Below are 23,422 nucleotides of genomic sequence, written 5' to 3'. Positions count from 1 at the left end.
TAAAGCAACTGGCAAGACACAGGAATAACTCTTTTCACATTTTATTTCCCAAAACACAAGATCATTAGTTTCAAGTACAGTATTACAATGACACACAGTCCATCTTCCAGAGCTTTTCCCACTCTCAAAACTGTTAACAGGAGAAAGAAAATTTAAGTTTCCTAGGAACATCTCACTACATGGAGCAGTAAAAAATAAATATCACAGTGCTTCCCAACACGGGGACTTTTTGTTCTGTTATTACAGCAGCAAATCTACTTGCTAGCTCCGTGCAAATGACTGGATTGGGCCTTTGCCACAAAGGAGAGGCCAAAGAATTCTTGTCTAGCAAGTTTTCGGTGGCTACACACAGAGGGACACACATGGAGCTGCCTGAGACTGAGTCAGACCATACGGGGCCATCCAGGTCAGCATTTTCGACTCAGACGGGCAGCTGCTCTGCAGGGTCTCGGGTGGAGTTTTTTCACATCATCTGCTACCTGATCCTTTTAACGGGATTGAACCTGGGGCCTTCTATGCGCCAAGCAGAGGCTTTTCCACTAGCTCATAATTTGAGGAGAGGTTCTTCTTGGGCACATCTTGCTGATCCTTTTCAGGACCGGGGGGGATTGGGCAAAGTGACTTCAGAGGCACTCCAGGTATCGGTACAGGGACTGGGAGCTCACGGCTCTGAGGCACCTACACAGAAATTACCTCTGTAACAAATGACCCTGCCTGGCTGTGCTACATCTGCCACCAGCCTGCAGCAGAGCTCTTCCCACACCCCTCAAAAGAAACACAGCAATTTTCTTATTAGCTGTCACAGGGGAGGGGCTGAAGGCAAAGAAGCAGGAGAGGTTTAGTGGGGGGCCTGCAGGGCCGCTGGGTTTTCCCACCATGGAGATCTCCGTTTCGTCGCCAGGCCTATTACTTGTTTCTGCAGGACTGGTTGGTTCAGCTGTTCAACAGTGGCAGGAAACTGGGTGAGGGGCTTGACATAGAACAACTAAGAAATCTCAAAGCTCACCTCAGGTCTAGATCCCTGAGGACGTGCCTGGAGGATACTTGTTGCCCTCCTGCATCTATGCAAAGCCTGGAAACCAACCAGTACTAAGAGGCTGTTGGCTAACACTTGGCCAGTGACCCTTCAAGCAAAACCAGATGTTGTCTGTCTGGAATCTCTTAAATGGCACAAAATGTTAAACCTTAATAGTTTAAATTGTTCTGTATTTGGGAAGGGGGGAAGTCTGAGTTCAATCTGGGCCTTGGTAAGGCCAACCTGGAGAATTCAAGGAAGGCCAAAAATACTACAGCTGTACCTTTGCGGGATGAGCTCAGCATGAGGGCAGCAGCAATTCCTCCTTTGCTACAGTCCAGTTTTGGTCCCAGAGCAGTAGGAATTCTTTGCTCTAAAATGCTGCAAATCTAACCAGTGCAAACCCAACAGGCCCATTTGCTCTCTTTAACTGCCCCCTGCCCAGATTCCCAGGCAAAGAATGCAAGACGTTGGCAGATAGCATCGGGTCCCCTTTTCCAGGCCCCATCCCGGAGAGAAAAGGATTCCTAAAAGATGGCGGAGAGAGCAGAACTGAGACCCTAAAAGCCATCAACATGTACACCAAGAACTAAAAAAAAAATAATCTATAAATGACTTCCTCTTAAATCTCTCTAGTGTTCTTTGTTTATCAAGAATCTGTACATTCATATCTACACTGAAGAGGCTTGGAGGGTTAATCTGTTCCCCTGCAGCAGGCAGCCACTGCGCTCCCCAGACAGGCCTCCTGCACGGAGGGTAAAGTGCTACAGGATGTGATGGAAACACCCCAAAGCCATTTCGTTCAAGTCAGGATGGCGAAAGCTTTAGTAAGGTTTTAGGCAACTCATGGGTGTTAACACTGGATCACTTGGTCTGAAGTGCAGGGCTGCCTCGGACACGTCACCCCAGCTGTGCACGAAGCTCACTCCGTGCGGTGCCGCAGGTGGTCTCACGCTTTGTGGCTCCACAAGACAGTGGGGAAGAAGATGTACGAAATGGACCAAAGAAGGTAGTAGAGTGAAGCTGTGGGGAAGGCAGAGAAGAACACCACCGCGGCCCCTGCAACGGCAGAGAGAGAGAGAGAGTTCAGGCAAAGGCTGGGAAGAGCACAGGCATCCATTCCGAAGTGCCTGGTTCCCTCTTGATACTGGAGGGCCCTGGTCCTGGGGGAAAGGGCTTTGTGCCTAATACAGCTTCAAACTGCACTTGAATTGGAGTTGGTTTTGTTGTGCCTCATGGATAAGCTATTTGCCTTATGTGGAAACTGTGATTTTGAACAAAGCTACGCTGAAACCAGGAGTAACCTGGGGCTACCTGTCGGCCACAACTGAAGTTCAAAACAGAAGGCACGTCCCGCTGAAGGTGTTTCTGTCCACAGCATTGTGTATTTCATAGTGTTTGGCTATTGTGAGGTTGGATGTAAGAGTACTTACATTTAATTGTAGATATTTTGTAAATGTGTTTAGAATTAGGTTGTATTGTTCATAAAGGATGTATTTCAGAAAGCATTTTGTTTCAATACTGGTTTAAATTCGCCTGCTTTCACAGGGGATGTTTACATTGTCAGTCCTCGGCTCTCAGCAGCAGGCTCGCTGGGCTTTCTCTTAACCGCATGGCCTGGGGTTGTGGAGGAAACGCACCGGTCCCTGTGCCCCAGCCCGGGCCGGCACCTGCACCTCTGAGGGTGGCCTGCCTGGCATCAATCAGAGCCCGGGCCTTTTCCACTGTGGCCCCTGCTGTGTGGGATGGGCTCCCCGAGGATGGGAGGAGAGCTTCAGGAGGTGCCGCAGGGCTCGCCACAGCTTCCAGGGGGGTTACACGACAGGCATCTTTTAAACGGTGGGATTTCAAAGGGGAGCTGCTGTAGCGCAGTGGTTAAGTGGTTGGGCTGCGTATCAACACTCCGTTGGTTCGACCCCCCACTCCTGCCCCGAGCTCAGCAGGTGGCCTTGGGGCAGCCCCTCCTCTCAGCCCCACTTCCCCAGCTGTATTGTGGGGATAATAACAGCACTGACTTTGTTCGCCGCTCTGAGTGGGCACTAATCTGTCTAAAAGAATGGGATATAAGTGCAGTAATTACTATTTGCGGGTTGTTATTTTTATTTTAACTGTAAATGTTTTTAATCCTGCTATGAGGAAAGGTGGGGTATAAATGTTTTCATTAATTAGGTGCTGACAATGGCCAGTTGGGGCCTGGCATTTGTGGCCCAGAGCGGAAGCATCTCCGGTTGGGCCTCTCCTTTGGAAGAAGCTCAGAGTCCGTCTTCCGACCCAACAAAGCAGCAGAAGGGATGGAGGGCGAAGCTGCACAGGCCCCTTCCAAGCACGTTTTGATGAGTGACTGTCACTGGGCCAGAAAGGAACCGTTCCATAAACAGGGACAGAATCCACCCCCCTCATCCCCAAGTCGACAGAACTCTACAAAGAAGTGTGGGCAGCCCTGGCGGCTAAGATGGTTCCAGTGAGGAGCGCGCACATGCATGCGTGCGCGCACACCCCCTCCCACACAGGGAACTCACCTCCCACGTACACGACCTTCTTCCAGGCCTGAGACTCCAGCACCTTGTCATGCGGGTAGAAGCCCTGATCGACCATGAAGAGGATCATCACCATGGCAACGACGCGCATCACCACGAGGTTGCCCCCAGTCAAGAGGTAGGTGGACGCCAGCACTGAGGAGCCGTAAGGGCAGGGCAGTCCCCGGTACATGAAGGGCACCCCTAAGAGGAGGGGAGGAAAGGGAGGTGGTGAACTGGCTTGGTTGGAGGATTCGGGGAGCACCAGGGCGCTGTGCAGGGGGGTCGCGCCAAGGGCTCCTCTAGACCAGCAACCTGTTTCCCACCATGCCAGCCAGAGGGCTCCCCCAAGACGTTCCCTCACTGCTGGCACAGTCTGGAGAGGGAGGGACCTTTTGCCCACAGACTGCAGAACAGCTGATGTGTGTGAGAAGGGGGGAGCGGGGAGAGGTCCGAAGCACAAGAGGGGGCACCCTTGGAACTGCCCGACTCAACCCCTCCTTGGCATGAACCAAGTCCCAGAGCAAAGCAGTCCCAGAGAGAGCTGCTCAGTGGGAGAATCCCCTTGCTCTGCATGCAGAAGCCCCCTACCCAGGCTCAGTCCCCAGCCTCTCCAGCCCAAAGATTGCTGGTTGCAGGCGTCGAGAATGAATGAGCTTTCCCTGCGCCAGGTCTTAGAGAGGAGCCAATACGGTGCTGGAAGGACTGACCGCTGGGTCTGCCAGAAACCTGCTTCAGAGGTTCAGGTGGGCCAGCATGAGGGACCTCTGTTGCCAGACCCCTCCACAGCTCTCTGAACACACTTGCAGGGCTCACGGCAGCTGCTTTAGCACTGCGGTTAAGTGGTTGGGCTGCATATCAGCGCTCTGCTGGTTCGACTCCCACTCCTGCCTTGGGCTCAGCCCGCGGCCTTGGGGAAGCCCCTCCTCTCAGCCCCACTTCCCCAGCTGTATTGGGGGATAACAACACCGCTGACTTTGATCACTGCTCTGAGGGGGCATTCATCTGTCTGTAGATAAGCACACTAATTATTACTTTTATTAATATTATGGCAACTCTGATGTTGTCCTCAAGCATGAATCTCAGTGGCTGAACTCTCCCGCTCCTTTGTCATGCCCACTTGAGTCTTTTCAAGAATGTTGCAACCATCATTCATTTGCCTTTTGAGAAACAGCCCTGCAGACTGACTCCCAGGAAGCCCCGCCCTGCTCCGGGCGGTACAAACCCCTCCTGCCCGGATCACTGCAGCTCCCGGATTCGGTTCCCCCCATTTCAGGGAAGTGCTACAGATGCCCTGCTTTCTAGAAACAGGGGCCAGAGAGGGACTCACCGCTGGAGAAGAAGCAGAGGCGCGTGAACACCGCCAGCACGTACACGATGGCGAGCAGCCCGTCCAGGATCCCGTGGGCCTGCAAGAGCAGCGAGGTGGCCAGTCCGAAGGTGGTGAAGTCGGCGAAGTCATCCAGCTTAGCTCCTGCCGGGACGGAAGGGTCAGGGAGATGTACGGGTGAGCGCTGGGCTTTGGCCGCAGTCCCCCTCTAAGGAGAGGATAGATGGCCACTGACAGCAATACTGATTCTATGACTCAATATGAATTTAGGCAGTTTGGGCGAGGAAGGGCCGCAAGGGATGGGCCGGCGCTCGGCTCTCATGGCCCTTTCTTCCATGCTGATCACCACTTTGGGGTCAGGAAGGAATTTTCCTCCAGGCCAGATTGGCCGGGGATCCTGGATGTTTTTGCCTTCCTTTGGGCACTGGAGATGATGAGGGGGGGGGGAGATAGCTGTGAAATTCCTGCATTGTGCAGAGAGCTGGACTAGATGACCCTTGGGATACCTTCCAGCTCTATGTTTCCTCCAAGCACAAACTAGATTGGTCAAGCAGCCCCTCTCCAGTGCCCCAGAATCCACCTGCCAAAGCAGCCATTTTCTCCAGGGTAACTGATCTCTATAAATCTCGAGTTGTAATTCTGGGAGATTTCCAGCCACCCCCTGGAGGTTGGCAACCCTAAGGCCAGCAGGCCACATGTTCTGTGCTGGCAGCCAAATCTGCAGAGCAGCGCACCAAAGCACGCCCCCCCTCCCCCCCCCCCCGGTCTTCTGGAGCCCAGTGTCAGGGCAGCGGCCACAGGCTCCAGCCACACTTCCAGGACTTTCAACCCCCTTGGGGAATGAGGGAGATTCTCCAGTGAGGAGGACTCACCCAAGGCTGAGCAAGCATTCAGCTGCCTGGCAACTGCGCCGTCCGCCAAGTCCAGCAGGAATCCAACCAGGACCAGCCAGCATGCGCAATGGTGCAGCCTGGAGGGACAGAGGCACCAGCCTGAGAATTGCCATGACAACCCCTCGGAGGGCCAACCTTCCCAGAAGCACCAAGCCAGGTGTGCGGCCAGCCTGCGGACTGCCCCCAAGCTCTTGTGCTCCCCCCCCCATCTCATGCACAGTGGCACGTGCCTGGGGGAGTTCCCCCCCCCAAAGGGCAAAGCGTGCTGTGGCGTGAGCACCTCTCTTTCTCTCTGCCACTGGAGCATCTGTCTTCTGCACACACAGAGCAGAAAGGCTTTGGGGCACTTTGCCCATTGAACAGGGTTGGCGGATTCAAGCTGCAGAACCACCCCTCCCCAACAAACCGAGTTCTCCCGCCCCTCCGTGGCGTCTGCAGCAATCGCCTGTTTTTAAGCAACATGTTCGGCAGCAACAGGCCGCCCACGGCTGGGCAGGAGGCGGCTGCAGAGACCACGGGGAAAGCCCTGGCGTTGCACACAGAAGGCCTGCAAGCCAATCCCCAGCAGCTGGGGAAGACTGCTTTCCATCTGGGGTCCCAGGGAGTCACCTTAAAGGAGACCAGGCTGGGCGAGAGGGATGGAAGGGCTGGCTCCGTACAAGGCAGCTCCCTATACCAAACTCTGGGGATGGGTCACGGCTACGTGAGGTCTCGACAGGGGGCTGGAGAGGCTGCCACCAGCACAGGCAGCTCCGTGCTTCAGGAGCCTTCAGACCCTGCTCCTCTGGCAGCCCCAAAGATTGGCCCTTAGGGCCATGACCAAGCAGCCCCTGGGAAGCCTACCGGGATGACCAATGGGAGGCAGCAACAGGATTAGGAACGACTCCTGTTGTTACCTTCCGTTGTGAATCCAAGCAAGCATCCCGCTGGAGCGTATCTGCAGGCGCTATGGGCCAGGCTCTGCCCTCCCCCAGCCCCACCCCCAGACTGGGCATCCACATACCCGTTGAGGCTGCAGAGGACCGAGGACAGGCCCATGACGAGGTTCGCCATGGAGATGGAGTTGGCCGCATTCTTGCGCAGGAAGTCCGCCACCTGAGCCCGGCCAGCTTGCTCGGTCAGGAATAGCTTCTTGAGGTACTGAAATATACCTGCAGACCAGCGGGAGAAGAAGTCAGAGAGGGGGGAGTCCTTGGCCACAGCCTTTTACTGAGCAGAAGTCATGATTCAGGAAGAAGTGGAGGCAGACCCAGGGACCAGCAGGATCGCTCTTCAGGCACATCCACATCCCCACTTCGGAAGCTCCCTCAGAGGGAGGGACGCTTGGGGAGGTCGGCTAGAGAGGTGGGCTGTGGGCTGAGGGACCTCGGCCCGCCCCAGAAGACAGAATTTCTGGCCCAAAGACGGCTGAAGCTGCTGCGTCCAGCCGCCCGGTAAGCAGATCTAGCAGGCCTTCCTCGAGAGCTCCCCCTCCATGCTTAGCTTGGCCTTCTGGTGTGTTGCTTTTGGCTCAGCCATGGAAGGAGAGGCGGCGGAGGATCTGGCCCCGGCTAGCCACTTGGGCATGGTTACACGGCCACCGTGGCTGCCTGTCTCCTGGCCAGCATCCCAGGAAGGCTGCCCAAGCAGAACAAACTCGCACAGCCCACTGAGAGCCTTGGCCCCGGGGCACCACGGAAAGGAGCCGTGGCTCAGAAGGGCCCGAGTTCGACCCCTGCAACATCTCCAGATAAAAGATGGACCAGGTAGTAGGCGACAGAAGAGACATCCGCTCGAGACCCCGGGGAGCAGCCAACAGGACGGACCTTGATGGACCCCCGTGGTCTGACTCAGTTTAAGGCGGTGCCCCGTGTTCCTCCCCCCCCCCACCCCCATCTGCCGAGCCTTGTGACTCTTTGGCCATCTCAGCACTGCCCTGGCCATTCGTTTGCGAGCGCTGCACCAGCTGAATGCTCTCCTGGAAATGCTGCTCCAGCCTGTGTCTGACACTGCGACCGAGTTGGCCTTCTGGAGAACCTCAAAGGAGTCCAGGGCCGCTTCAGCCGCCAGCTGGGGTTCTGCTGTCCTGGCACATCATGCTGAGCTTGGCAAAAGACGGCAGCAACACAAAGGAAGCCAAGGGCAGCGCATACAACCGGTGGGGGCTGTGCAGCTTGGCTGCAGCTCAGCTGTCCCCCCACTGGCTTTCATTTACCCAGCACTGAGATCACCTGCCACAGGTACATGCATGGGTCTGTTCTTCAAAAAGCAATCTTAGCCAGGCTTCTTTTTCATCCCAGCCCCCCCCCCACACCCCCATATCCTACCATTACCATCAAATTTACAGCTACTTGGAAATGAAACATTCCCCGTCGCAACAGAGAAAAAAAATTACAACCCCGCTCCTTAACGCAAAGCATTTTATCTCCCCCAAGAAAGGGCTACTCTTTAGAGAAAGTGTGAAGGGACATATCCTACTAGTGTGTTTTGCACCCTGCCCTTGACGGATTTCCAAAGCCAGGCAAGTTCATGGCATTCTTCATCTGAAAGAAAACAGCAGTCAGAGCCGAACAACATCCACAGTCAGTGTGACCCCTGCTTCCAGACTCCCCCGACCCACCCGCTTAGCGGCCTCCCCGCCCCCCCTCCGACTCTCTCCAAGCCAACATTTCGACAGGCGCACCTCGGCTGTGTCCCTCACCCAAATAAAAACACAATGACAATGGCTGGCCTGTTCATCCCATGCTAAGGAGGAGACTGGGAACAGGTGAGGCTTTTAAGAGGCAGGCCCTCGCTTCTGCTTCTCTAGAAACCAGCCCTGTGGATGCTTAAAATAACCGCCTGCGGGTGCAGAACACGGCGTCCTCCATCCAGAACTGCAACTCTTGCAGCTAAAAGGGAGTGCAAGCTGGCAAAGCTCAGCACGTGGGCTGCCCCTCGCCACCCCCCCCCCCCACGGGAAGCAAAACCAAAATGGCTCCTTTCTGTTGGACTGTTATGTAGAGAGATTCAGGGCCTCTTCACTGGCGGGCTGATCTGCGCTTGAGGAAACTCTGGTCTCGATCCCAAGAGTAAAGCGGAGGAATCTGTGCAGTGGGGGGGGATCTCTGGAAGGAGGGGCGATTTGCAAGGAGGGCTTTTCATCATTTGCCTGAACAGCAGCCCCAGCAACCAAGGCTCTGAGGCGTTCTGCCCAGCGAGCGCACAGTCGCTTCCTTCGGCCACTGTGGGACAAACGCCCGTTACGCCACCTCCCCTCCCGTCGTTTCCAGAAGGAGCGTGCACATTTATGCCACTCAAGGAAAGCTCAGGCATTTCCACAAGGAAGCCACAGGGAATTAAATGGTGCTACTGCTGGGGATGTGCTGAGGTTGCCGAGGCCGTGAGGCTGATGGAACGGAGGCAAGCTAACAACCCCCTTGCAGAATCCTGGAGGCCAGGCGGAGGCTTGGTCCGAAGGAGCTCCTCCGAGCACACGCTTGTCCTCCAGAGGCTTCCAAGCAGGCGAGGAGACGCTGTTGCTCCTTTTTTGCAGACTGAGGGCCACGTGAGGACCAGCCACCCTCTGCATCTTGCCTTTCTGGCCCAAAGACTTTTCTTCCTGCATTCGTGCCACCTTCCCCCTTTTCCTATCCTTGCAGTAACCCATCAAAGGAGCCTTTGGCTATTTATTCCGGAGGCCCAGCGGAAAGGAGGCGAAGCCTGTGTTCCCTGTGCTAACAGAACGTGTGGCCATTTCTCCTTGCGCATGTCTCAGTCCTCGCAAAGCATGTCGTGTCCTCGCAGGCCCATTGTTAGGAGGGCTGCTGGGTCAGTCCATGCCTACCTCTTTGACATCCCCCAAGAAGCCACAGGGGGCCAAGATTCTGCAGCCTCCCCTCCCTTGTCCTCCTCTTCCCTCACTTTGTTTGGTCAAGCCAGAGCAAGCAAGACTGGCCTTCAGCCCCACAGCGGGTTTGTTCCCGAGGAGCTCTTAAAGAGCCAGCTCTGCTTAGCAGGTTGCAACCCAGCAGCCTTCTCACTGCTCCCACCTACTGCTTCCTGCTCTGTGATTCTCCTACCCACAGCAGTCTTTGGGGCCAGTTTTGCGCACGGAGGTTGCAATAGTGCGGGCCGGTCTCTCCTGTGGCCTCTTTGGCAGGGAATGAACAGGTGAGGTTCCACTGCACTGATCAAAGTCGGCACTTAAAACTCTGTCAGGTACATTTTTATCCTAGTTCTATTGCAAGCAGCTCCTATCTTTGATTTTATCCTCACAACAGCCCTGTGAGGAAGGTCAGGCTAAGAAAGAGCAAAGGGCCCTAAGCTCCTCCAATGAACTGCATGAGCTCTGATTGTTACTGGAATGCATCTCTGAACATAAAACTTTTTAGTGTCTCTTCTGAGAAGAAATCCCCATGAGGGATCCCTGGAACAGACTGTCTCTTCCCCAGATGTTGGAGTGTTCTTTCACATCTGGGAAGTGGCCACAATTACTGCAAACATCAGCTTTGAAAACAAGCAGCTAGGATATCATCCCATGTGAATTTGCCCGGAAGAAACGATTCCTGCCAATGGTTCCTGGAGTTCCTCAGCTGCCAGCTAAGCAACATAGCTCAGCTTTAGAAGTTTCCGCTGCCTCTGCAGGGCAGTCCCGTCTTCACGGATTGGTGTTTCAGCCTGCCGCCTCTTGCTCATAGTCATCCAAGCCAGGGTACCAGTAAGCCTTCCCCAGCCGGCTTGAAGTTCCTTGGGGCTGGCAGTTCTGGGACAGAAGCCTAGGCAAGGGGGCACAGCTACACCTCTCCCCACACACACCGGGCCAGGACCCCCTTAAATCTTCCCTGGCAATTCCAAAGGAACAAAGACCCCGGGGGCGGGGGGGGGAGAGGTCACATCAGCAGATATGAAGGTGCTCGTCTGTCTTTAGTCCCCCATTATTTGCTGGGATCTGAAAACCACTGGATGGGAGGTCTCCCTTTTGTTTACAGAAATTGCCCCCCAAGTCCCAGCGTGACTTGGAAGCAGTTGGGCCAGTGAATTTTGTTCCCATGGAAACCCTGCCTAGAGGCAGACATGCTGGCTCATGCTGGCTGCTGAGTTCTTACTGGGGGCAGCCTTTTGAAGGGCTTCATAACAACAATAATCAACAGTGAAAGCTGACCTCCCTGTCAGTCTCACCCTGGGAAGAGTTCAGCGTCACATGGCCTGAGCTTCTATCTGGCACGGTTACTCTGGAGCGATGCCACCCAGGGAGCCTGCCTGCTCCTCTAAACAGACCCGTTATGTCCTTCTACTGTGAGAAGATGGAGGCTGGTCCATAGCTCCGCATCCCACCAGCAGCTGCGGGGGCAGGGAGCGCTCAGGCTGTTCCCCGGGCACCTTGGGCCCACCCTTCTGTCCAGTCACGTTGCTTGCCAATTACAAGAGGCGCCACTCAGCCTCTTCCCCCCAAGGGTGTCTCACTGCTGCATCCCAGGGGGACGACGCACAGTCCCCGAAGGCCCAGTGGGGCACTGTGGGAAAGCACAGGAATCGCTGGCTGCCTTTTTGTACCCAGAGGGATTTTGTGGCAGAAAGAGACTCTCCCTGTTCATATAAACAGGCACCAACCAAGGTCACAGCAGTGCTGTCTTTTTACCCAGTCGCTTGAAGGAGAGAGGAGCTCAGCGCAGCCCATTATAAGCCTGGAGCGGAAAGCGCCGCCCCCTCCTTGGAATGTCCCCCAGTGCCTGGGAAGGGCCTTCTACCACCGGCACCTGCTGGAGTGAAGGGTGAACGATTAACCCTTGTGTGGACTGAGCTGGATCCCCCTGAACAAGCTTGAAGGAGGGGCCCACGGAGAGCCCCCTCCCAAGGGCAAGCAGACACCCCTGGAAATCACCCCCCAGGGTCTTGGTCTCAATCAAAACAGACTGCTTTAAGCTCCTCCAGGCATAAAAAGCAGTCCCTGTATGATGCCTGCCTTAACCCAACCCTCCCCCCGCCCCCCGCCCCCTCCCTCCAGGATCACGTATCCAATCCCCAGGCCTGCTTCTCAGGGCCAAATGACTTGTGTCTGGAATTCCAGTCACAATGGCTAAGAACTTTGCAAACAGCAAAAATTTTGCTGTAGTGAGTAGGGCTGGCAGCCCGCATGGCCTGACTTGGGAATGAGCGCCATTAAACTCAGCGGGTCTTGTTCCTAAGTCAACACCCATCAGGTCACACCCCAAGTCAAACTGTTCAGTTAAGGCAGTATTAATGCATTCCACTAGTTTCAAGGGGCTTGGCTCACAAAACTTTCGTGGGACCATGCCTATACTGAGATCTCCCAGGGGCAAAGAACGGCAGTTTTTAAAAGCCACTGGGTTCTGTCCCTCTCCGAGTCAGAAATTTCAAGCCACTGCTTTGACGGTTAAACATGAGCTCTTTGGAAATGCTGTGTCAAATAATTACGGGAGCCCTGAGAGACGGCCGTGCAGAGTCTTGGCCCAGGGAAACCTTGGATTTTTTAATCCCAAAGGAAAGTCACACACCTCGAGTTCACACACGCACGCAGCACACACCGTTCCAAACGCACTGTGGCTGTCAAGCAGGAGTGGCTATGTGGAGCTTTTTCTGGGCTAAAAGAAATGCTGTTGTTGTCAGTGCTGGGTGTAGCAGGAAGGCAGGAGGGATTGGAGAGAGCTAGGCAGCCACTGCCCCCCCCTTCAAGAGAAGACTGGGAGCCAGAAGGAAAGCAAGAGGGAGATGCTGATGGGAGGGGGCGGCCACCAGAAGCAGGCACCTGGGGGAGGCCCGAGAAGGCTTTCCAGAATCTCTCTGGGGCATGCACGGAGTGAAGGGAGTGCCCCCCCCCACCAGTCCAGGCATCTTTTCAGAGCTCCAGGACACATGCCCTGTGGACACAGGCTCCACCCTCTTTGTGCCTGCTCTGCCCACCCCTTGTGAAGGCAGAAGGACCCATGACGGCTAGCTGGACCCTGCGCTGGGTGTTCTGGTCCCTGGAACGGCACCCAGTTCGGCCCACCTGAAGCCCTTAAAGTCCAGAGGCAAGATCAGTGCTGAGCACAGCGGGCTGCTCTGGTCCTTCCCCCATCCCACCTGCAGCCACCACCATCCCGAGAGAGGCAGCCTCGCCTTCCCATGCGCACTCCGCAGTGGAGGGTGAGCAGCTGGTCAGGAATGCAACTCTCCTAGTTCTGATGTAGCTCTGTCGGCACATGCGCCAACACCCCGCTGGGTACACACCATCCCTGCACATATTTTGGCTACCTAAACACGGATGTAAGTTCCCAGCAGAGGAGGGGACGGCACAGCCAGGATCAGGGCCTCAAATGCACACCTGCCGCATGCAGCCATCCCTTGGCCGCTGTCCTACAGCCATTCTAGCCAAAGCGAGTTAGGCCCCACCCCATTTAAGACTGCCAAAGGTTTGCTTCCATGCATGCAGTCTGCGGAGAATTCACTGCGCTTGGGGGAGGACAGAGGTAGAAGGATCAGGTGTTTCTCCCAGGGAAAAGGTTTGCTTTTAAGAAAATGGGAAAAGAGGACTCACCCCAGTGTTTGGAACCAGCCACTGGAAGGGCCCCCTGGGCTTTATGAGACAAGGGACAGGCGGCCAAGTTGGTTCTTTACAATCAAACTTGGGAAGCTTCTAGGAACATTCCGCTTTCTGAAGTGCTGAGGCAAACACCAGTTTTGCAGATCAAGGAATCAAACGGAGACCGCGGGGCTTTAAATGGTTTCATTGATATTGCACAATGCACAGTACAGATATAGGAGAGCCCTGTATTTTCAATACAACTATAATACAACAATGTCTTTAAAAAAAAAGTTTAAACCCCTGCTGCCCTTTCGGCTCAGCCTGGCCTGTGGAGGAGCCTCCAGAACCTGTCCCAGATCAAGCTGCCCCGGAACCCCAGAACTGGGTTCTTCGAGGGCAGAGAAGGGGGGGGGGCAGCGAAGAGGCAGGCAATTCAAGCCCGACCATCTTCACCTCAAAATACTCTCTCGAGATCCCAAGGCTGGAGGGGGTGGCCACTGACACACACGGCCCCGGCCAGGCCAAGCACAGCCAGCAGGCCCACGCCATGAGCCGCAGGTGAGCACCAGGCCACCAGTGATCCGGGCCCCAGACGAAAGGGCGCTCCCAGTAGACAGCACTCCTGCCCACCCATCACGCACACGCACCAGCCCTGCCCTTTCCTTGCCCTTCCGCTTTTCACGGGTGGAAGGGCTGCAACGGATGTGGCGCCTCGGAATTTAGTCTCAGTCGGAGGGAACTCTGCAGAGGGAGAACGGAAGATGGCAAATGAGCCACGCTTGGCCGACTTAGCACGGGGTGGGGTGGGGTGGTATTTTTCTTGGCTCTTTAAAGCAGACCCCTCCGTTTCTGAACTGGCAGGCACATGAATCGCCTGGCCAAACTGCAGCACTGGCTGAAACCTCTCCAAGCAGCCAGGACTGAGTGAATCCCCCGAGGATCTCTCTGCTTAAACAGCTGAGGTCTGCGAACTCTCCACGTAACTGCAGTTGTGGGAGGTGGGCCTGGACGCAGGGAAAGCTCCATGCAGTTCCAGAGAGACAACCGGAGGCGCCCAGTTTGGGGAGAAAGAACAGCCCTCTCTAGATCCCTCGGAGAACCACCATATGTAATGGCCCCACCCCAGCTGCCTGTTTTCATTTCTCCCCCAAAAAAGTTGCAATGCTCAAAAGCAACACTGAGTCCCTTCAAAGATGCCTCTGGCATCCTGCACACCTCCCCGCGGTCCTCCATCTCTGCACAAACATCGGTAAAGATTAAGAGGCATAAAGACACCTGGGGGGGGGTGTTTTGTGCCCTTGAGACTTTGCCCCGTCCTTGAGCTCCACTTGGAACAGTCCTCAGAATACAAATCACAGCCACACGTTGCGGAGGCCCGAGCAGGGAGGCACTGGGATTACACAAGAGGGTGCTGGTCGCTCACAGCATTCTGGGCACGCTTCCAAGTGCCACACGTGCCCCTGACCTACAATTCACTCCCTGCAAAGGCTGCCTCCACTGGCCAGTGGCTTCCTTCTCTCTGCTGCAGGGCCAAGGACCTCTGCCAGCAGAGGAGGGGCTAGGGGGGGAGGCCCCTGCCTCTCCTGAAAAGGACCTCAGCTTGCTGGTGCTCCATGTCCCAAGAGCGGCCCACGTGAGGCATATGTTGAACGGGCCTCTCTTAACTTTGGCAGCTACCCATGCCGGGCTTTTCCTGTTTGCATACCTCCACAAGATGCTCCATCTGTTAGCACAAGAGGTTGGATCTCACCGTCCCTCTGACTCACTATTTCTGGGTCAAATCCTACCCGCTCATCCTCCACGGTTCCAGTTCTTCCCGGCCTGCCTTTCATCAGCAACTGTCACAGGCAGAGGGGCATGAAAAGCCCAGCCCTTGCGGTTCCATGTCAGCTGCCTGCAGCAATCCGAGGAAGAGCCTTCCAACGGACGGGCAAGTTGTGTGAGCTCGCCCTCGTCAAGCCTGCCAAGTGGCTACGGCCACCGGTGCCAGATCTCTGCACTTGAACGTGCAAGGGAAAGAAAAGGAGAGACCCCCATACTGGCATCACTGCCGGAGTGACCCATTTTGATGGTCAGGGTGGAAGATTCGGGTTGGAAAGAGCAGCACCAAAACCAGCCCCACGCCTGGACTGCAATCTGCTACAGGTATTAGGGGGAAAAAAAGGGGAGCAAAGGCTGTCAACATGGGGACAAAGGAGACGTCCTCCTACAGAGCTCCTCCCCCACCCCACCTATCTGCTCGTATAATCACCTCATAGCAGGGAAGAGACGATGCCAGGGCTCAGGCCCCAGCAGCCGCTGGCAGCACGGGGCACCCTGTGGGAGGGTGGCTCCCTCCCTCCCTCCCTCCCCACGGCCTGTAACCCCTCCCACCTCCGGCTGGGGCTCAAGCACAGCCTTTGGGGGTGACTGGCAAGGAGGGGCTCACGGGCTATTAGTAGGGAAAAGATATTTAAAAGTTGTTTCAGAGTGTTAAAGCTCAGAAGACAGAACATGCCCAGGCCAAAGAGCTCCGTGGAAAACCTTCAAGAAGAGGTGGGGAACCAGAGAGGAATGCAGCAATTCAACGTACAGGAACAGCTCTGGCCCCCCGGCCACTATAGGGAAGCCCCAAAGAGAAGCAGCTGAAAACCTCATCTCTAAAAAATAATACAAACATTTGATTTATATACTGTCCTTCAGGACAACTTAATGCCCCCTCAGAGAGGTTTACAAAGTGTGCCTCTGCACTTCCTATTGACGTCAAGGGATTGTGCTTGATCTAGCCCAGGAAAAAATCTGAAGTGGAGAGGACCCCCCCTCCCCCCAGATGAAATCCAGCTGTGGGACTGGGGTTTCGAGTGGATGCTGGGCTGCCAGATCTCCGCTCGGGGGGGGGGTCTGTCCCCTCCCCCCACACACACCCTCAGCGCAACCCCTTGCCAATGCTCACATCAACAGCTGTGTCTGAAAGCCTGCCTCTGAGCAGCTGGGGCAGAGGGGGCTCAGCAGCCCACTGGAATTTGGGGGGATGTTTCAGTCCACAAGCTGCATGTTGTCTTTTCAGGAAGTACCAGAAACTAAGAGAAAGGTGAGGATCCAGTCTTTCAGGCGCGTTGCGAGCATGAAAGGGGAACCTGTGACTGATACTGCCCCAACAGCGTCAGGATACCAAAGAGAGGGCGAGAGAGCAGGAGGGGGGGGGCATTTAGGTCAGGGAGGCTCTCTGCTTCAGGATCTTGTGTGTGCATCAACGCAGGCCAAAGCCACGGGATCCTATTAAAGGGTTAGATCAGGCAAAGCCCTTGGTGCCAGCCTGCTTCTCCCCCCCCCCCTCTGCCCCCTCACGTGAGCCCTTCGATCCCCGCAGACAAACGGGTCCCCTTGCCTTGCCTTCTGGCCCCCTACTTTACACTTGATGTGCCTGAGCCTTGAACACGGCCACGTTCAAGCATCCAAAGGCAGCTTTTGCACCACTGCTTCAGTTCATCTGGGAAGGTGCCACAAAACTCTGGTTTCTTTGGGTTTGCTGCAGTGGACTGACCCGGCTGCCCCTTGGGGATTTTCCTTCCTCTCTGGTTCCCCTCAGCAGGTGGGAAAGCCGGAAGCCGCTCCAAGAAGCCGCCGGGGGTGCCGAGGGGAGGGGGGGCTGTGTTGGTCGCGGGACTCACCGGAAGGGGGCAACACCATCCACATCTTGGCAGGACTGGACCGGGACAGCTAGAGACTCCTTCTGCTCCTCTTCTGTCGCAGCTGCAAGGGAAAGAAGAGAGGCTGGGTGGGGGCAGCTGGCAGGCTCCAGGCCCCCCCCCAAGCAGGCCTTTCCCGGCGCCCTGGGAGGAGGGGGGGCGTTACGGGGCTTTCGCTCCGACTCCGACTCCCTGTCGAGATGGGGGGCAAGTCTGGCGTGGCACTACAACGGGCAGCCTAACTGGCAAGTGGTGCCAGTCGCTGCCCGAAGCCCCTGGAAGCGGGAGGGAAAGCGTTTCCCAGAGGGAAGCGAAACCGCCGCCGAGCCCGCGGGAGGCACCCGCGGCAAGCCGAGATGCTTTCTCGGGCAGCCGGGGAAGGTGGGACGCCCCGCGCAGGGGTCCAGGCCCGGGCTGGGGGCCCAACCGAACCCCGGGCGAGGCGGCCGCGTCTCGGCGCGCGTGCCGGGCAAGAAGGGCCAAGGCAGCCGCCGCCACCCCGACCCTTCCCGCCGGCCCGGCCGCGCAGCCGCCTCCGTCTCCCCGCGCGTCGCCCAGCCCGGCGGCTCGAGCATCGCAGCGGCAGGCAGGCCGGCCGGCCGGCCTTTGCGCAGCCGGGCGGGCGCTCCCGCAAGCGGCGCGGCGTCTTTGCGGGCTGGGCGAGCGATCCCGCGCCCGGGCGCCAGGGGAAGCCGAGGCTTGGCGGAGCGGCGCTCCGCCCGCCTCTGCCGGCTTCGCGCGGCTCGTTCCCGAGCGCGCCTGTGCTGCCAAGGGGCGCGGGAAGAGCGCGGCCGAGCCCGAGCGGCTGCTGCGCAGCTGGCCGGGTCGGCTCCGAGCGCGGCCCCGCCGGCAGCGGCCATTTCCTCGGCGCGGGGCAGCCCCGTCTCGGCGGCCCTCGGAAGCGAAGCGGGGCCGGGCGGGGGCCCGCGGAGGGAGGACGGCAGCCCGGCTCGCGCCTTGGCCGCTCGGCCCGATCGCGCGCCGCTGTCCCGCCCGGCGCGTCTCCGGCGCCTCCCCCGGCCGCGGCGCGAGGAAAAGGGGCGTCGGCGCGAGGGAGGGGGCCGGGAAGGCGCGCGCGCCGGGAGCAGCCAGAACGGGGCCCCGGCGAGCGCCCCGCCTTAGCCCCCGGGCCCTGCCGCGCCCTGCCCCGGGGAGAACGCAGCCCCCGGCCCGGGCGGGGGGGAGCCGCCGAGGCGAGCGCGGCTTCTCGAGCCCGCCGGCCCCTTCCCGTCCGGGCAGCAGCAGCAGCCGCCGCCGCGACAGGCGAGGGCAGCGCTGGGTCGAGTGCCGCCGGCCAGGGAGGCTGCCCCGGCGCGCCGCTCACCGTGCAGGCTGCCCGCCAGGCGGCACCATGGCTGTCGGGGCGCTGCGGGCGCCTCGCGGGCCGGGAGAGGAGCGAGGGCGGGCGGGCGCCGCCCCTGCGGGCAGGCTGGGCTGGCTGGGCTGCCCGGCCGTCCTGCGCCGCCCCGGCCCTTGTGGCGTCACCGCGCATCACCGCCCGGCCCGGCCGCTCACCTGCCGCCCGGCCTCCGCTCGCTGCCTGGCTCCGCTGCCTGGCCGCCCGCTCGCTGCGCCGCCGCTTTTATGCCGCGCGGCCCCGCCGCCCCGCGCCCGCGCCCGCGCCCCGCGGGGAAATTCCACAGGAAGGGGCGGGGCGGGCCTCGGCGGGGCTCTCCCCCCTCCCTCTCCCCCGCCCGGGGCGCCCCCGGAGCCTGTGCGCCGGCAGAGCGCGGACGAGCCGGGCTGCGGGGCGCGTGCGGGGGACGCGGCCGCCGCTGCAGCGAGGCTGCCCGGAAGAGCGCGTCCCCGGCGCCCGGCGCGGAGTCCTGCACGAAGAAGGGGGCAGGCGGGACCGGCGGGGGGGCGCCCCTGCGCCTGGGTTCCGAAACGCGCTCCGGGACCCGGGGAAGTTCCGGGCGGCGCCTGCATCCTCCCGGCCCGCAGCGGCAGCTTGGCAGGCAGGGGCGGGTGGCCCGGAGGCAGCGCCCCGCCTCGCCCCCCCTTGCCAAAGGGGCGCAGCTGCCCACTGAGCGGGCGCGCCTTGGGCCCAGGACGGAGGGGTCCCCCTCCCGAGCGGCAGCCGCGGCCACTCGCTTGGGTGGCTCTTGCATGGGCTGGAGGGGGCCCGGCGGGGTGCGTCCCTCTCGCCAGGCATGGGCACCGCATCCGCCTTTGCGCGCTCGCTCGGGCACTTGGTATTAATACGTGCAACCAGCCACGCGGCTCTGGTCTTTAACCGCATCCTTGTATTATTTCTCATCTGAACCACAGGCCTGGCTTGCGCCATGGTGATTGCCAGCCTGCTCTTGGGGCAACATTGCTGCAGCCAGAGGCCAAACCCACTGAGCCCTTCTGCTCTTCCAGAACTGCAGGGCGCCGCTGGACTGAGAGCCAAGCTACAAGTGACGCCTGACACAGGTTGGACACTTGTCAGCTTCCCTCAAGTTCTGATGGGAAATGTAGGCGTCCTGGTTTTACAGCTTGGCTCTCCATTACAGCTGCAAGACCAGGATGCCTACATTTCCCATCAAAACTTGAGGGAAGCTGACAAGTGTCCAACCTGTGTCAGGCGTCACTTGAAGCTTGGCTCTCAGCCTGCTGTAGGGCTGTTCGGACAGGCAGGGATGCGGAGAATGAAGGTCCAGCCGGCCAGGGACAAGACTGGCCAGCCTGCAGAAGTCAATTGTGGGAGGGGGGGCACCCACCTATTGGGTCTCTCCACAGAAGTTGCTTAGGGGGTTGCAAAGAAGCAACTAGTCACCTCTGCATGCCCCCCCACACATACACCCAAGCCCCATTTCTGACTTCTTGCCTTCATTTCCAGCCGAGAGAGTGCAGTCCTAAGAACACTTCCCTGGGAATAAGCCCCACCGAATAAAATGCTTTACTTTATTCACTTTATTTATACCTCTCCTTTCTCCCAAAGGGGGACCCAAAGTGGCTCACATCCTTCTCCTCGCTGCTATTTTATCATCACAGCAACCCTGTGAGGTAGGTTAGGTTGAGTGTGTGTCTGGCCCAAAGTCACCCAGCTAGCTTCCCTGCAAAGCAGGGATTAGAATCTGGTCCCCCACATCCTAGTCCGGCACTTTCACCACTACACCACATCGATCAGCCTCGGATTGCTCCTTAGTGCAGTCCTAAGCAGGGTGAAGCCCGTTAGCTTCAACCAGCTCGGAAGGGGGGGTGGGGCTCTGCTTTAAGATGATGCTGTCCCTGGTACATTCCACAGCCTGGGGGAAAGGCAGGCATCTTAAAACCAACTGATACAGCCCAAAGCAAAGCCATTTCCGCTCTGCTCTCAGCACATGCACTCCCCTTCCGTTTGATGTTAAGGAGACATTGGACCAGCTTCTGATGTTTGTATTCTCCCCAGCTGGTTTCTCTTCTTCCGAGAAGGCAGAAAGTGCCCCCTGATACCAGCTTCACCCAGCACTGCCTTATTTGTTTGTTTGTTTTTAACCCGCCCTCCCCACAAGCGGGCTCAGGGCGAGTTACAACATTGATTAAAAAACAGCTTAAAATCAATGATAAAAACAGATAAAATACTGTGCCCCTTTCAGGGCAACCAGAGGGAATGGACTCTCCATACCCCTTGTAGAGGGAGACCGGTGGAAGGCTTGGCAATGATGGGCTAAAATTAGCCTCCACCATATGCTTGGTGGAACATCTCCGTCTTACAGGCCTGCCTAAATGATACAAGATCCTGGCAGGCCCGAGTGTCCTCAGACAGAGAGTTCCACCAGGTTGGGGCCAGGACCGAAAAGGCCCTGGGCCTGGTAGAGGCCAGCCGAGCCTCCCTAGGGCCAGGGACCACCAGTAGGTGTTTTTCTGTTGAACCAAGTACTGTCTGGGGCACATACAGGGAGAGACGGTCCCTTAGGTATGCTGGTCCCAGTCCATTTAGGGCTTTATAGGTCAAAACCAACACCTTGAACCGGATCCGGAATTCTACTGGGAGCCAGTGAAGCTGCTGCAAGATAGGCCTAATGTGTGTCCTACATGAAGCTCTAGTTAGGACATGCGCAGCAGCATTCTGGACCTGTTGAAGTTTTCGGATCAAGCCCAAGGGCAGCCCTGCATTGAGCAAGTTACAGTAGTCTAACCTGGAGGTGACCGTTGCACGGATCACTGTCGTTAGGTCCTGGGCCGAGACGTAGGGGGCAAGCTGCCTGGCCTGCCGAAGGTGGAAAAAGGCCACTCGAGCCACAGCCGCGATCTGGCCCTCCATAGACAAGGAGGAATCCAGAATCACGCCCAAGCTCCTAACCGACGGTATGGGCACAGGTGGTGCCCCCCCAAAGGTCACGAGAAGGATCCCTGCCTCCGACAGTCCATGGCCCAAGTAGAGGACCTCCATCTTCACGGGATTCAACTTCAGCTTGCTCTGTTCTACCCACCCAGACACGGCCTCCAGAGCTCTCAACAGGGTGTCAGGGTCAGAGTCAGGTCGGCCACCCATCAACAGATACAACTGGGTGTCATCTGCATATTGATGACAACCCAGTCGGAAACGCCGCACCAACTGGGCGAGGGGGCGCATATAAAGATTCAACAACAGGGGAGAGAGTATCGCCCCCTGTGGGACACCGCACCCTAACGGTTGGCGTGCGGACAGTCTCTTCCCCCGGTGCCACCCTCTGTCCCCGACTGGAGAAAAGAGACGAGCCACTGCAAGGCCGTCCCACGAATCCCCACATCGGCGAGGCGGTGGGCCAACAACTCACAGCCGGCCGTGTTGAACGCTGCTGAAAGGTCTAACAAGATGAGCAGCTGCCCAAGTCCGCAGCATATCGTAAATGACAGGCAAACAAGAGACTTTCACATCAGGGCCTGGAACGCTTTTTTCCTCCTCCTCGCCCTCTTGACTTTAAGCTTGCAGCCTGTTGAAGAGCTCTGGAGTACTGGGAGGCTGGCCTACTGAACTGTGTCCATTTGGTTGGTCAAAGCCTTCTTTTTCCAGTCAGCTACTTAGCTAGCCTCCACTTCTCTAGCAAAGGACACTTGGGGGCAGCTTGCAAAGCTAACACAGAATCCAGACCACCCATGACACGGAGTTTTCCCTCAGGGGGAGCATTACTTCCCAGACAGACACATGGAAACCAAGGGTCCCTTTGTTCCAAATCATGGCATTAACCACAGGAACTGTAGGTGTCAATTCATTGTGCTTTTATTCAGAGAGGTTTCATCTATGTTTGGCTTTATGCTAGTTTACAAATTTGCCACTACCGTACCCCATTGTATCTGTTTTCATGGAACGCCCTGTTGTATTTCTGCTCCGTCAGTGTCCTAGCAATTGATTATATTGTATTCACTCGCAGTATGTGATCCATCTTGTATCTCAGTGAGAAATGCGGACGATAAATAAATATTAATAACAACAACCCACAGGGCTGTATATAAGAGGACTATTCTCTTACATAATCAGTCTCTTACCAGTTATCAGCCCTCTGACTGAAAAGAGGTCAGGAGTTCATTTGTTCCAGGTGTGAGGCAAAACGTTATACCCCAGCCAAGAATCACCCATGGTTATCTTTTAAGATTTTTATTTAGAAACAATCTAAATTGCTCTTGAAATAATTAAAAATGAAAGAATCACAGTGATACAAAACCCACTATCGTTTGTCAAAGAATTTAAAAATAAGAAAACAAACATGTCATCTCTCTATCTTAAATGGAAAGATAAAATATAATTTCTACGATTCTCAGCTAAGCGTTTTCAGAAAGAGAAGACCGTCTCGCCACAAGCCAAGGCTGAGAGACGGTGGGGGGGGGGATGTGTGCCACCACCACATATACCCAGTTACGTGACTTTCACAGGGCGGTATTAAAACTGTATTTGATTCCTCTCAAGGTGTGAGGAAAGACTCCCTCTGAGCACTAAAACTGACATTTCCCCAAGAACCGCTGGTTTCAAAGGGCTCCATTTGTTCGACTCCTGAGCTTGACTCTGGGCGTCTGACCACCTGTACCTTTTTCAAGGACAGAATAGCGATCCTTTCTGACAGCGTCAAAGGCAAATCCTCAGGCCTCCGGTGGTTGGGACTCTACAGCATTAACCGACGGGGCCAGAGGCGCCCGAGGGTACAAAAAGCAGCAAGCGATAAGAGCAGCATTTAAAAACTGAGAGCAGCCAGAAGCCATTGCAAAGACCCCAAGAGAACCAGCCACTGCAAGCAGGAGAACGACGCCTGAAACCAGCAATAACGCCCAGAAGAAGGCAGCTGGGTTCAGCCCCGCCCCCGCCCCAGCCCCTTCCCTGAACAAGAGCCTCTTCGCCAGTCTGTAGTAGATGCAGCTTGCTGGGTAGGTTGTTCCCAAGCCGGGGGTCACCGCTGAAAGCGTCCCATCCCATGTCCTCTTGCCCATGTTGAAGGATGGAGTATATGACCAGGGCAGTGACAGATGATCTTTCGTAGCGGCCTGGTGAACATCCTGCTTCTAACCCATCCTTGAAAATCATTTTTAGCTGTTTGAAAGGCATCTGCAGGGGAAATGCGCACAGCCAGTCCTT

General features: G+C 57.0%; 1 protein-coding gene across 8 annotated transcripts; it reads right to left on the bottom strand.

Moving 5' to 3' along the window:
* Positions 1 to 25: 25 nt before the first annotated feature.
* TMEM269 (transmembrane protein 269) lies at positions 26 to 18,507 on the bottom strand. 8 transcript variants are annotated; one of them, XM_055001271.1, is made up of 7 exons: positions 18,424 to 18,507; positions 16,891 to 16,972; positions 6,758 to 6,905; positions 5,734 to 5,831; positions 4,862 to 5,005; positions 3,535 to 3,735; positions 26 to 2,074 (listed from the first exon to the last, which is right to left on the bottom strand). In XM_055001271.1, exons 2-7 carry the CDS (start codon positions 16,913 to 16,915, stop codon positions 1,965 to 1,967), a joined length of 726 nt encoding a protein of 241 aa, XP_054857246.1. In that variant the 5' UTR covers positions 16,916 to 16,972; positions 18,424 to 18,507; the 3' UTR covers positions 26 to 1,964. The 8 variants fall into 8 exon arrangements, with proteins under 8 accessions (XP_054857246.1, XP_054857247.1, XP_054857248.1 ...); XM_055001272.1 differs by having other exon boundaries at positions 16,891 to 16,976; positions 18,429 to 18,446; XM_055001273.1 differs by lacking the exon at positions 18,424 to 18,507 and adding an exon at positions 18,233 to 18,250.
* Positions 18,508 to 23,422: the final 4,915 nt, after the last annotated feature.

The sequence above is a fragment of the Eublepharis macularius genome, chromosome 17 (assembly GCF_028583425.1).
Source record: "Eublepharis macularius isolate TG4126 chromosome 17, MPM_Emac_v1.0, whole genome shotgun sequence".
Classification (NCBI taxonomy): Eukaryota; Metazoa; Chordata; class Lepidosauria; order Squamata; family Eublepharidae; genus Eublepharis; species Eublepharis macularius.
Note: the sequence above shows the minus strand (reverse complement) of the source record. Positions and strands in the feature narration are given on the sequence as shown.